General features: G+C 45.4%; 1 protein-coding gene across 3 annotated transcripts in view; it reads right to left on the bottom strand.

The window, feature by feature from the left end:
- Window positions 1-13,698, bottom strand: part of Fgfr2 (fibroblast growth factor receptor 2) — a 107,767-nt gene that overhangs the window by 34,797 nt on the left and 59,272 nt on the right. The window contains exons 7-9 of one of the 3 annotated variants that reach the window (XM_013021965.1): window positions 6,206-6,396; window positions 3,296-3,440; window positions 1,238-1,434 (exon numbers count right to left, since the gene is read on the bottom strand). In XM_013021965.1, the coding sequence (XP_012877419.1) occupies window positions 1,238-1,434; window positions 3,296-3,440; window positions 6,206-6,396 (533 nt within the window). Of the gene's footprint in view, window positions 1-1,231; window positions 1,435-3,295; window positions 3,441-4,625; window positions 4,774-6,205; window positions 6,397-13,698 lie in introns of all 3 variants that reach the window. The other 2 variants (XM_013021966.1, XM_013021967.1) reach the window with 2 other exon arrangements.

Here is a 13,698-nt window from a genome sequence, read left to right as displayed (position 1 = left end):
AGGCTCTATCTTAGCCCATCTCCCTAAAGCAAATAAACCAATTAGAGGGTACAAACAAGCCAAGCAGCCACCAAAGACCAAGCCCAAGGCTAAAAGCAATCCTTTGTCAGTTCCATACAAAAATGAGCCTACCAATGGGTGCTAGTGGTTCACTCCTGTACTCCTAGCTACTCAGGAGGCTGAGATCTAAGGATTGCAGTTCAAAGCCAACCTGAGATTAATTAACCACCAGAAAACTGGAAGTAGAACTGTGGCTCAAAATGGTACAGCACTAGCCTTGAGCAAAAAGAGCTTAGGGACAGAGCCTAGGCTGTGAGTTCAAGCCCCATGACTAACACTACCACCACCAACAAAATCATCCATGAATACATGGTCACACCGTTCAGCTACTGACATTAGGCTATGCATGCGATGTGTATGAAGCTATTTTAAGAATCAGAGGGATTCGGCCAAAGCCCAGTTTCGAAAGAAATCATGGACCTGTTTAAAATAAACTAATTAAGATATAACCTGCAGGCCATACGTTTTCTGATCTTGGTTTAAAACAATAAATCAGCTGGGCATCAATGACTCATACCTGTAATCCTAGCTACTCAGGAGGCTGAGATTTGAGGATCCTGGTTCCAAGCCAGCAGGAAAGTCTATGAGACTCTTGTGTCTAATTACTCAGAAAAAGAGCCAGACATGAAGGTGTAGCTCAAGTGGGAGAATGCTAGCCTTAAGGGGATTAGGCCAACGGAGAGCATGAGGCCCTGAGTTCAAGCACAAGTACCAGCACAAACAAAACAAAATATGAAACACCCAACCAAAACAAAACAAAGTCAAAGAGCTCTGAAGCCTCTCTTCTGATAATAGTATAGCCCTATTCAAATATTGATGCCTGTCTTTCACACACACTTGTAAAATGCTTATGCTTTGAAGAGACCATCAGACTTGAGTTCTGTCAAACTCACACAAAGGGAACTGCCTCCAGTGTCCCCAGTCCCACTGACGAGCTCTCTGCTTGCCCCACCACTGTCCTTTCTTGTCTTTAGAACAGGACCCATTCATCATCCCAAGGGAGACACTACAAGCTGATTCTCCAATCTCTGAAAATGAGCCGGATGCCACGGAGTGGCATGTTAGAACCCGTCCTACATAGAGTTCACCGTCATCAAAGCCAAGGAAGAGATCCAAGAGCTGGCTGGGTTGTGGGGAGGAGTAAATGTCTTTGAACTCTTTATCTACTTTCTGTTACCTGTCTCCGCAGGGGGATGCGCTTGGTCAGCTTGTGCACGGCCGGCTGGCTGCTGAAGTCGGGCTTCTTGGTCGTGGTCTTCATTCGACACACGATGACCGTCACCACCATGCAGGCGATTAAGAAGACCCCTATGCAGTAAATGGCTATCTCCAGGTAATCTGGGGAAGCTGTAATCTCTTTTTCTCTTACGGGAGCTAGATTGCAGGTTACAGGAGGGGAACAGATAAGCAAGCCACAGAGTTAGCACACTGGACTGATGTATCCTAGGCAAAATACAGGCTTCAAAAAGGCAAGACGGAATTCTAATAACCCAATGCTAAGGAGGGATGAGGCCGGGAGGCCACAGGTCTCTTTGCCTGTGCCTCCCCAGTACAAGGGTGCTCCTCACTGGAATGCCAGGGCCCGGTGGTCACTGTCTCCAGCCTAAGGGGACATCCGCTACCAGCATGTGCTGCAAAGGGGGGCTATGAAACCACATTCCTCCAGAATTTGTGTAGGCCAAGACCACCAGCTGTAGCCACACCTCTTTCGTGGCAGCCCCTGAATGCAAAACAAACTGAAAATCCTTCCAGAGGCACATGCCCACTTTTGATTCCAAGGAGACTGTAGGAGCAGTTCAGTCTCAAGAGGAATCCCAAAGGCTCCTTCTAAGTGGGCTGGCCAAATAAAGTTTGGTGGAATTCCTTAATATAGTTCACAAAGCTAATCAAACAAAACGATCCATTTCCTTAGTTGATTATGATATAAAATCATTACAACCGGATGTATAAAGTTTTAATAGTTCTTAGCAACCATTTCAAATTTCTGTGTTATACGGATATATCCATATAACTTTTCTCTTAAGCTAGTATGTAAATGGTTTTGTATGTGAATATATATAAGCACAATATACATACATAATTAATTATCTTCTTTATATCAATATCCACAAATGTGTCAATAATGGCCTAACTATACGCAGGGTATTTCCAAACAGTATTTCTCGGTCACTGCATTTTGTTAATGGCACATTGGTTAGCAAGTGCTAATGGTGGAATACAATACTGCGTGTAAAAGCAAGCTCAACATGAGAGACATCTCGTTTTACAGAAAATATTCACAACCAAGGGGGGGAGGGGAAATGGATGCAATGGAATTATCTGAAGCTTATATGTTTTAATCAGGAAAATATAAACACATCCGCAAGCTAGTCAAAACACTCAGCCGCACAGCACAAAATGGAATGATCAACTTCTTACTAAATATCAAACAAGCATGCGTATAGGCTCTATAGGCTCAAAACAAAGCATTAATATCAAGGCATTCATAAAGGAAATGGTAGAAAGGCAATGCATCAGAGGACAGTTGGATTAGAAAGCTGGATTAGAGAAGTCAGTTAAAGACACAGAGGCCGTAAGTAGACAACAGCACCGCCCTGATGTTCATTTCTCCGTAAGGCAGAAAGAACATCAAGACCAACATGGCCCAGACATGCTATGCAATAAAGGCAAATTCAAAGCCCATACTAGCGCAACATGCAACAAGCCACCGATTCTCAAGGAGGCAGCACACGGCTTCTGTACACCTACAATTCAGAGGTGCTTTCTCCAGGGCACCTCAATAGAGATCTGGTTTTGCTTTTTTTTCTTTTTTTTTTTTAACCAAGATACAAGCAAAGTTGGATACAATGCTAAGATTTTATTAGCCAAATGGCATGTGCAATGGGAAAAAAATTACTTCGCATTTTACCAAGTAATTTCAACTTCTTTCTTAAGAGGAATGGAGGTAGGGGATGGGCTCAGTGACTCACCAGGAAAGCATACCATCCCTCTGGGTTTTAAAGGTGCATGTTTGACTTGATCATAAAAGAAAGCGTGGGATCTCTTTATAAGTGAATTTCTAAGGCAACTTCTCTGATCCCTGGGGGGGGGGGGGACCATTTTGAATCTTTTGAAAATTCTTGATACACAGGATACAAGGGATCATTTCTGAGCACAGAAGCTGTGTTACTTTTATAGCAATCAACCAAAGAAAGGGGAAAACACAAAACCCACGGAAAGGAAGAAGAGTATATACCTGGCAGAACTGTCAACCATGCAGAGTGAAAGGATATCCCAATAGAGTTACCCGCCAAGCACGTATACTCCCCAGCATCCTCAAAAGTTACATTCCGAATATAGAGAACCTCAATCTCTTTGTCCGTGGTGTTAACACCGGCAGCCTAGAAAACAAAGGAAGCAAGAACACAGCTAGACGACATAGGAATGATTGTGGAAGGGGCCTTGGAACCATGAGGCCTTGCACCAGCGGCTCCGGGGGGTGCTGGCCACCAGGAAGATTCCGACTGCAGCCCATCCACAAAAGCCCACAACCGAGAGATGCTGAGCAACACCGGCCAGCTCACCTCCACAGGCCCGTCACCACACCGGCTTCACCACCTAGACATGCATGCGATCAGACACATGGAAAAAGCACCACAGAGCACCGTTCTGCTGGCCTTTGCTTTGGTTTGGATAGAGGGGTCGTTTTCCAATACACAGAGTGCCCAAAGGGGCTAATTTGGGGTTCTGGTCCTGTTTGGCTGCAGACTCCCACACTGACAAAGGGATGGTTCTATCTAAATTACTGTGTGATGAAATAAAATACTCCAGATAAGCTCAGGGCATAAGCCTCACTTGTCTCTCTAGCTCTGTGAGAACAACCAGGAAGGGTGGTTGTCTTAGTTGACCAGGCTCGGCAACTTTTACTTTAGCCAAAACCATCTTGTCTTGCAGAGGGCTGAAAGCAGATAGCAGAAAGCATGATCTTGATAACAGAAGAAAAGTTTCTTTTAAAATCTCTTTTGTAATATCAGCGTCTGAAGATGAGTCAGGACAGACTAAGAAAATCAGCCCGGGTACCTTCAAGAGCATCCCGCGGAACATTCCTCAGAAAAGAGAAATGGTTCTTGAATTTGGCATAGGATCAGCCATGGAACCAAAGGAATGACATTTCTCTGGACAAATTCTATCATGCCTGTAATTGTGGTGAAGGAGATATGAATCCTGCTACAAATTCCATAGGAACGTAGGCCTAAGTTTCAAATGATGCTAGTATACAACCACCCTGGGAAATGTGCAGCCCAAACCAGACAAACCAGAAGGAGCGACTTAAAAACTGGGTGGAGGTGGAAGGTAATCTTCAGACGAAATTACGAGCAGGCACTTTGAACGTTGTGGGCATTTTTCCATGGCTGCTGGCATCATACCAGCTGCACCACCAAAGAAAGATCATTATCAATGTACCAAGGCCACAAGAATTATCCTAGAAGCTGCCTGAAGCCTCCCAAAGCACCAAGTCTTTTCAGCTTCTATTTCCAGTTTTCTTTAAAAACCAAAAACAAAAAACAAACCAAAAACGTTGTTACCTTGCTGCTTGGGCAGGACAGTGAGCCAGGCAGACTGGTTGGCCTGCCCTATATAATTGGAGACCTTACATATATATTCCCCAGCATCCGCCTCAGTCACATTGAACAGATCCAGCACCTCTGCATTGGAATTATTTATCCCCGAGTGCTAGAATAGACACAGGAGAACGATATAATGGCCAACCTGGAAGACTCAATACTGTCTGTGGTCCCACCACCAACACACCACAAGAAAACAACCTCCATTATGTTCTAAAGAGCTGTGGATGGAGGAAGAGCAAACTAAAGCCCAGTGGTGGACAATGGAAGGGACCTGGTAGAGAAGGATGGAGAAGGGTGGTGAGTGGGTGAGTGGTCCCCAGGACAGTCGCCATCTTTCTCCAGATTTTTAGATTCTGAGTTTTGTTAGCTGAAGAGAATACTTCATTGGTAGAATGTTCTCCATTAGCTATCTCTAGTTCTTTTTTGTTGTGGCAGTTGTGAGGCTTGAACTCAGGGCCTGGGCACTGTCCCTGAGCTTTCTCACTCAAGTCTAGCACTCTACCATTTCAGCCCTAGCACCAGGTCAGTTTTCTGGTAGCTAACTGGAGATAAGAGTCTCATGGACTTTCCTGCCTGGGCTAGTTTGAAACCACGATCCTCAGATCTCCGCTTCCTGAGTAGCTAGGATGACAGGCGTGAGCCACCGGCACCTGTGCCATCCAGGGCTGGAGCGCTGTCCCTGAGTTTTGTTTTGCTCAAGGCTAGCACTCTACCACTTGAGCCACAGATTCACTTCTGGCTTTCTGGCAGCCTCTGCCTGGGCTGCTCTCAGATCTCAGCCTCCTGAGTAGCTAGGATTACAGGCATGAGCCAATGGCAAAACCATTCTTTTTAAAGCAACTCAACACAGAAGACAAAGCAGGTGTTGTGCTAAGAATTCACAGTATATGCTCAATGGGTGCACGCTCTCCTGGAGAGTAAGCTGGAACTAAAACACTAGAAAGGCAAAAGCCAAGAAGATGGGGGTTTGCAAAACAAAACAAAACAAAACAAAACCCAAGAAATATAAGGAGGAAGACATTGTCCTGGTTCAACATTTCACAGGTACAGAAACACACTCATAACTAGCTAAATAACATGTGAATGGATTATAAAGGATTACTGTTTTAAAAACCCACCTGTTTCTAAATATGGCTAGCTAACAAAAATTGGCCCTAACATCCTATCAGTAGAAAACATCAGATTAACAACATGAGTATGATGTCTCAATCTTTCCAAGCTCTTTCCATCTACTCCATGCCACCCTACAGGGGAGACAGTATCACGATGCCATCTTTATAGATTTTGGCTAAGACGAAATATCTCATCTAAGATCTCAGGGTTGATAACTCAACTATTCTGACTGTTTAGTTAAGGCTTCCCACATTCTTCAGAAATTTTTATTAACCTCAATGATCTGCCAATTCTTTCACGTACTGTTACTGTCCAGTCTAACTGACAACCTTCTCTAACATTCAACAGGAAATCAAAGAATCTGGGCAAATCTACAAAGAAGGTCTCACTTGTGGGCCTCTTAATAGGATTCATAAAATCCTTACCTTCAGAACCTTGAGGTACGGCAGCCCGTCGGGCCCATATTTACTGCCATTCTTTTCCACATGCTTGATCCACTGGATGTGGGGCTGGGCATCGCTGTAAACTTTGCAGACAAACTCCACGTCCCCTCCGACCACCGTGGAAACATTTGCAGGCAGCCCAGCTTGGAGGATGGGCCGGTGTGGCGACCGCTCTGAGGAGGAGAAAAGAAGACTGAAGATGGGAAAAGGAGAAACCAAGAAATAGGCAGTGTTGTCCAGAAGTCTGTCAGGGAACTCAAGCCCAATAGGCTCTGCTGGCTCACTTCTTGAGGATAATGGTGGGGGGAGGGAGGGGAAGGGCGGCGCGGGGAGGAGAGAAACACAACAAAAGGGACTTCAAAAAAGATGTCTGGAGGATGCTTATTTAGAAAAATCTAGAAAAGAATTTATTATACCCCAAGATCTTGTTTCTCTGCAGGTACCTAATAAACAATGGCAAAGACTTCAACAATGTGCAAGACAAATAAATGGTCATCTCTTCACTTATTTGGCTTGGTGGGCTCCAAACTACACCTTAATCACAAATTTAACATTAAGAGTAAATAATTAATTGGAACTAAGAGTCTCATGGAGTTTTCTGCTTAGGCTGGCTTCAAACCGTGGTCCTCGGATCTCAGCCTCCTTAATAGGATTACAGGTGGGAGCCACAGGCACCTGACTTGGACTAACTTTTTAAGGTGGATCCCATGTACACACAAGGTCTCCTAATACATTTCTAAGATGTCCTGAGACGTTTTGCATCTCTTGCATAAAAATAAATAAATAATAAACTAGAAGACCAGGCACCAGTGGCTCACACCTGCAATCCTAGCTACTCGGAAGGCTGAGATCTGAGGATCACGATTTATAGTCAGCCCAGACCAAGGAAAGTCCATGAAACCTCTACCCCCACATAACCACCAAAAGTTAGAAGTGGAGCTGTAGCTCAAGTGGTAGAAGACTGTCAGCCTTAGGTGAAAAAGCTAAGGGGCATGGCTTGGCCCTAAGTTCCAGCTCCAGTACTAGCACCCCTAAAAATGTATTAGGACAGTTGATTTCATTGTAAAAGTTCTTACAACAATGAAATGAAGAAGAAAGCAATAAGAATTCGATAAAGACCAGACTACTGAGTTGTGGCCTGTCTACTAAAGCACTCCAATTACAAGCTTACTAGAACCTTCCTAGAAGGCATATCTGTCCAGGACCACATCGAACCCAATCATTGGTCCATTCACAAACAGGATTCCATCCCCCCACACCTGCACATACTGGTCCCCTGTGGGTGTGACTGTCCCAACTTGAAAAACAGTTAAGAGGAGACCCCAAGCATCTTACCACACCAAGGGCGTCTCCAGGCTGCTCTCAATCCCCGTGCCCTGGGCTAGATACAGCAAGTCAGAACGATGGCTAGCTAAGTCTTTCTACATTTGGAACTTTCAGATGAAAATACCACATGGTGGAATCTGTTGAACAAGAGCCAGACTGTATGCAAACTGACTTTACTGCTGGACCTTCAAAAACTTCTTCACAAGAAAGAAGATGCAACTAGTGGTTCCCCTTACACATTTCATTCAAGAATCTCGCATCACTTCCTAGACGTGCATTTCTACACCATAAAGAGAAGGATTTCAGTGCCCAAAGGAGTCGTTTATCTGCCCCCTAATCTCCTGTGTAAGCGGAACAAAGAACCCAGAAGTTAAGCCTACTAATTTTGCTTGATTTTTTTTGCTTTTTTCTTTTTGAACTCAGGGGCTTGAACTCAGGTCCTGAGCGGTGTTCCTGAGCTCTTTTGCTCAAGGCTAATACTCTACCACTTTGAGCCACAACTCTACTTCCGGTTTTCTGGTGGTTGATTGGAAATAAGAGTCTCATGGACTTTCCTGCCTGGGCTAGCTTCAAATCATGATCTTCAGATCTCAGCCTTCTGAGTTGCTAGGATTACAGGCATGAATCAACTGTGCCCGGCAAGCCTACTAATTTTTGTGAGCAGAACATCTTAAAAGCTGGGTTTCTTCAAACATCACATGAAAGCCAGACTCTGGCTACTGGGCTGTCAGGGATAACTCAGGTTTGTTTGCAGCTGGTCCAAGGCAGGTGCGATGGACAGAGTTAAATCTACGAGTACTCGCTCCTGCTCCTTCTCCCTAGTCAGAGGCCTCCTACCAAGAACTTTAACAGCAAGGGGAAAGATGCAGATGACAAAAATCTGCTCTTTTGTACCTATCAACTGTTCAGGTTTATTTTCAAGTGAATTTGGTGTATCAATTCACTCTCTGGCTTGGTTTAAGTGTGTGTGTGTGTGTGTGTGTGTGTGTGTGTGTGTTCAGATAAATACTGACAACTGGCTTAAGATGTCTTTTCTTGAAAACAAAAAGTACTATGCAATCTTCCCTGTACCAAGTTCTCTTACCTGAACATACTGGTTTCTAATAAATAACCACACAAGCAAACTCTATGCATGCCAGGACAACGATGCTACCAATGTGCCAGTGAACGAGACCATCTCCCCCCTTCCGTCTGTGCCAATCTCCCACAGGGAAGCAATGTCTGGGATGGCACTGAAGAGCCTGGTACAGAGCTGCAGTTTGGTTTTACTTGTGGTCAAAGCGCTGCTAAGCTCCAGTTATTAAGTTATTCCACTGCTATCCAGACTATTTTCACCCAAAAGGAAAAAGAACCCTTTGTGATGGCTTAATGTTATTTCATTTGCAAATTACAGCATAGTGAACGTTACTGCTTGCAGACTTGAATTCGTCTTTTCAAATTTTCTCACCTTATATGAAATAACCTCTTAGCCACCCCTTCTCCTCCTCAGCCCTTTCTCACTTTGGGTACAAAAAAAACTTCAAGCAGGATCGCTCATGTTAATAGAAACCTTACACCATCTTCCAAAACTTATTACAGCTGCTTTTGGTATAAAATGAAACCTCAGAGAATGTTATTGAAAATGTTTTTAAAAAGTCAGTAGGCCTCAGGTTTCATTTCTCCACATGAGGCTTTGATTTCCTTTGTAACCTTCTTCTCTGCCCTTAAACAAGTCAGAGAATGAGGCCTAAACCATCTTGGAAAAAGTCCGAGGATGCCAGCATCTCCCAAGCCCTGAGGTCCCCGCCTTGTCCTGAGCCATCAATCTCCCTGGGTGATCAGCCTTGAAGGACAGCTCCAGCCTCTTGTCCTAACTTCTGAAAAGGGGGGGGGGGGGGGGGAGTGCGGGAAGCAAGTTAGATGGCTGTTGACTGGACAGAGGGGGCAGGCAGGCAGCCCCTGCTCTGGCGACCCAGCCCCCAGAGCCCCCGTGGGCCCCAGGCAAATCAAATCCCTTGGGTTTGCAACTTTTCACAGCAAGCTGAAATAAAATGGATTAGCTCATGAATTAGTTCTAGATGAGAGACGAAAGTCCAGTATTGGCTCAGCTCTTCTATTTGAAAGCAAAGTGAAATCTTCTACACCAAACAAGATTTACACAATGCTAGTCAAGGCTCTCTTACAGCATGTTTAACTCTGCAGATACGATGTCAAAACACTTGTCTTCCCATGGGGGGGTGGGGGAGGGGCAAGGAATAAAAATACATGCAAAGTACAGCTCACCTTGATTTCTGGGTTGCAATTTTGAAACAGAGATGCCCTGAGCCTGGCAGGTTGTAAGTATATAATCATCTATATATGGGCCTGAAATAGGCCAAGAAACCTGTAGTGATTAGAGGTCCCTGTGTGAATTCCAAATTAAGACACAAGGGAAAGCCATCCAAAGGGTGGGGCTGGGGCTGCGGACAGTTGGCTGGAATGAGGTTCCTACAAATAAATGCGTAGTAAACATAGACTGAAGTGCTTTAAAAAATACATTCCCTCCCTGCCTCCCCCCACTCCCTCACCCCCACCCCGTCTCTCACACACACTTGGTCTGGCCCCATGTTTAAGTGTCCACTTCACTAAAGCAGAAAGCCCAGCCCCACTGAGGGAAAATAAATACCCACACTGGTTCTCGGATCCTGCTCTCTAGCTAAGAGTTACCAACCAGACAGGGTCCTAGGACAGCAGCCTGCTTTATTCCAAGAGGCAATTACAGAGCACAGAGGGGGAAAGGCGGGGGGGGGGGGGGGGGGAAGAAAATACCTAAGTGACAAAGAATAAATCTTTGTTAATTGACCATTGAAACTTTATAACATGCCAGCCCTCCTCTGGACATAATAATATGTTTGCTCATAGGAGATCCACAACTTTTGCTGTGACATAGCAAAGGCCATAAAAAGAAAAAAAAATCCTAGAGCAGAGAGTGGTCATGTCTAGAGGCTCAGTAAACACACATCCCAAGGACCAGAAGGACCAAGCTCTTAAATTACATCTATAAATTAATCAAGGCCAGGTTTCCCAGAATGCTCTGGTCTTGAGTTTTGCTCCTCCCCAAAGTTAGACAGCGCTGGCCACAAAGAACCAACTCAAAGCTACTTTTCACTGGCAGCAAACGACCAAGGGACCCAATTCACACTGAGTTTCTAGCACAGAAGCAGCCGGTTTCTCACTTGTGGAAGCAACAGGGGATGGCTTTGTCAGATCTGTCTTTAGATTAAAATCAAAATTAAATTGCCCTTTGCCATTTGGAAGAGGAGAGAGAGAGAGGGAGGGAGGGAGGGAGGGAGGGAATTCTTTTCTCCTAAAGCCAGGTCTAACCTTTCTCTAAAGGATAGGTGGTAATGGTTTGGGCACCAAATCAGTTACCAGGATGCCTGTTTAGTACAAGGAGGCAGCCATCAGAGCCCTCTGAAGTTCAAGGAGTCCCAAAACCTGCTGAAGGCTTCACACTCATGACAATTAGTAGAAGGAGTGCACTGCTTTGTCCCATGTAGGCCTAATGGACTCACATCAGACAGGCTAAATCCAGCTGGGTCAGAGTTGTGTTTTCTTTTCCCTAAGCCTCTGGAGATCAACACAAAAGACAGTGAGAACTAAAAATGATCAGCAGAAAAAGGCAGGGCTGTGAAGGGAGGGAGAAAGGCATTTTCACACAGCCCCGGTGGCAGCACCGGAGGCTAGTACTTTAGCTTGTCATCTTCTGGACCAGGGCCTGGTTTGAGACAGCATCTCATTATGTTGCCCCGGCTGGCCCCAAACTCATGACCCTCCTGTCTCCGACTCTGGGACTACAGGTGTGTAGCACAATGCCTGGTGAACCTGACAGACCAAAAATCCAATTTGGTGGAGTGTGATTGGCTTGCTGTCCTTGGCTCCATGGCCCTGTCTGTTCTCTCCGCCTGGTGGCCCAGGTGTCCCCACCTTCTGCCAGGCCGCTCATCTCTGCCAATCCTGCAATCAGGATAGGATCAGCTGCCTCTTTTTCACCGACACAGCAGAGTGTGTGGAACAAGCCTGGGTGGGGAAAGATGAAGTGTCTTTCCCTCGGTGCTAAAGTCACAAGTGATCTGTGGACCACACCCGTGAAAAGACAACCCCAGAACACGGCTGATTCCACTGTGTTGGCTCGGTGGTGTGGCTGGGTGGAGTCAGGTGCTGGCTGGGGCCCCAACGGGCCTGGGGAGACCCAGGCAGGTGGAGGCAAAGTACCTTCCATAATTAGTGTCACTGATGATATGATTTGGCTTGGGGATGAGTGGCTTCTACCTGCTGGGCGTCAATTTGGATCATCTTGAGATAATTACAGGAGCAGAGCGCCACATTACTTACACCCCAAATGTTTAAGCCACCCTGAGTTCTATGCCTTCAGAAAAGGTGAACTGTTTGAGCTGACAACTCTTTGATCACCAGTTATACCAAATCTACGTTCAAGAAAGGCTCATCTACCTATGAATGCATGCCCGTGTCAGGGTTTGAACTCAGAGCCTCACGCTTACTGGAGTGACACTCTAACACTTGAGCCATACTTCCAGCCCTGCTTTTTACTCATCATTTTGTCTAGTCCCAGGTTGGCTTCAAACCATGATTCTCTGGATCTTAGCTTCCCAAGTAGCTAGGATATGTGATACACCACTGGAACCCAGGTGCCTTTCCTTTTATGAAAAGAAAAAAGGTGGGGGAGAAAAGGGGGCACAACTTTGAGATGATGAGACACGCCTGGAGTTGAAGTGCTGTGTGTATTGGGGGGGGCAGTGCTGTGCTCACACAGCACCTCAAATGCATTGGGGGGGCGCAAACAATATAAGGGGTGGCATTGACAAGATGCACTGTACTTATAACCTCAACTTACGGAGTTAAAACTCCTTTAACAAACTACTTAATAAAGTAAATAAATAAAATTTTAAAATGTACTGAATATTACTGAATCAAGTGATTACTGAAGTGGCCAACTTTATGCTGGGTATCTCTTATCACAATTTTTTTTTTTTTAAAAAAAAAGGAGACATGGTACTTCAATGTCAGCAGCTAACTCCTGTAATCTTAGCTATTCAACATGCTGAGAGGACCACAGTTCAAAGCCAGACTGGGAAAAGAAAGGCTGTGAGACTCTTATTTCCAATTAACCACCAAAAAGCCAGAAGGGGTGTGTGGCTCAAGTAGTAGTGCACCAACTTTGAACAAACAAAGCTCCGGGTCAGCACTCAGGCCATGAGTTCAAGCCTTAGGACTGGCACAAAAGGAAGAGAGAAAGAGGGGTGGGAAGAGAATGTAGAGAAGGTGGCAATATTAAGACAGGTGTCTAGGGTCATGGGAAACCTACGTCTCAGTTAGCTAAGTATGTTTATGTTGTCCAGTTTACTGAATGAGAGCTTTTCCTCTCTTATAACTCCAGACTGAGCGCGTGGTGTCCCCGACGCTGGGCAGTGGATGCTGATGCAGATGCTAGCGTCAGATCTTCGTAGACTCCCTCCTGAGGAGCTGGGGTAAACACAGCTGACAGAAGTGCTGCTGGGCATGGGCCTGGAGTCCAGGCCCTGTGAGCCCCAGCCCTGCGCTCTCAGAACAGGGCAACGCCATGGATCAGGAATGCACGGTCATCAGCTGGTGTCTTACATAGCTGAGCTCCCTTCATGGCAAAAGCATGCTGGAAAAAGAACATGCTCTGTTCTGTTTTGTTTTGAATTGTTCAGGGATTAAATATACTCTCCTGTCAGAAATGCTGAACTCCCATTTAGATTATCTTCTCTCAGATGATTTGCAAAGAAACAAACAAAAATTGAGGGTACCAGAGAGCCCCCAATCCAAGTCAGGAACCCGAAGTTCCTACATTACCTATTAAATTATCTATTAAAAGGATCCAGACAGCCCAACTTGAGAACTCTGTCCTAGCTGGGCACCAGTGACTCACACCTGTCATCCTAGCTACTCAGGAGGCTGAGATCTGAGGATTGTAGTTCAAAGCCAGCCCGGGCAGGAAAGTCTGTGAGACTCTTATCTCCAATAAACCACCAGAAAAAGAGAAGTGGCGCTTTGGCTCAAGTGGTAGAATGATGCTAGCCTTGAGCTGAAGAGCTGAGGGATAGCGTCCAGGCCCAGAATTCAAGTTCGATGGCGAAAGAAAGAAA

Source organism: Dipodomys ordii, unplaced genomic scaffold (assembly GCF_000151885.1).
Source record: "Dipodomys ordii isolate 6190 unplaced genomic scaffold, Dord_2.0 Scaffold58, whole genome shotgun sequence".
Lineage (NCBI taxonomy): Eukaryota > Metazoa > Chordata > Mammalia > Rodentia > Heteromyidae > Dipodomys > Dipodomys ordii.
The sequence above is the reverse complement of the archived record's forward strand: the minus strand, read 5'-3'. Positions and strand labels throughout refer to the sequence as shown.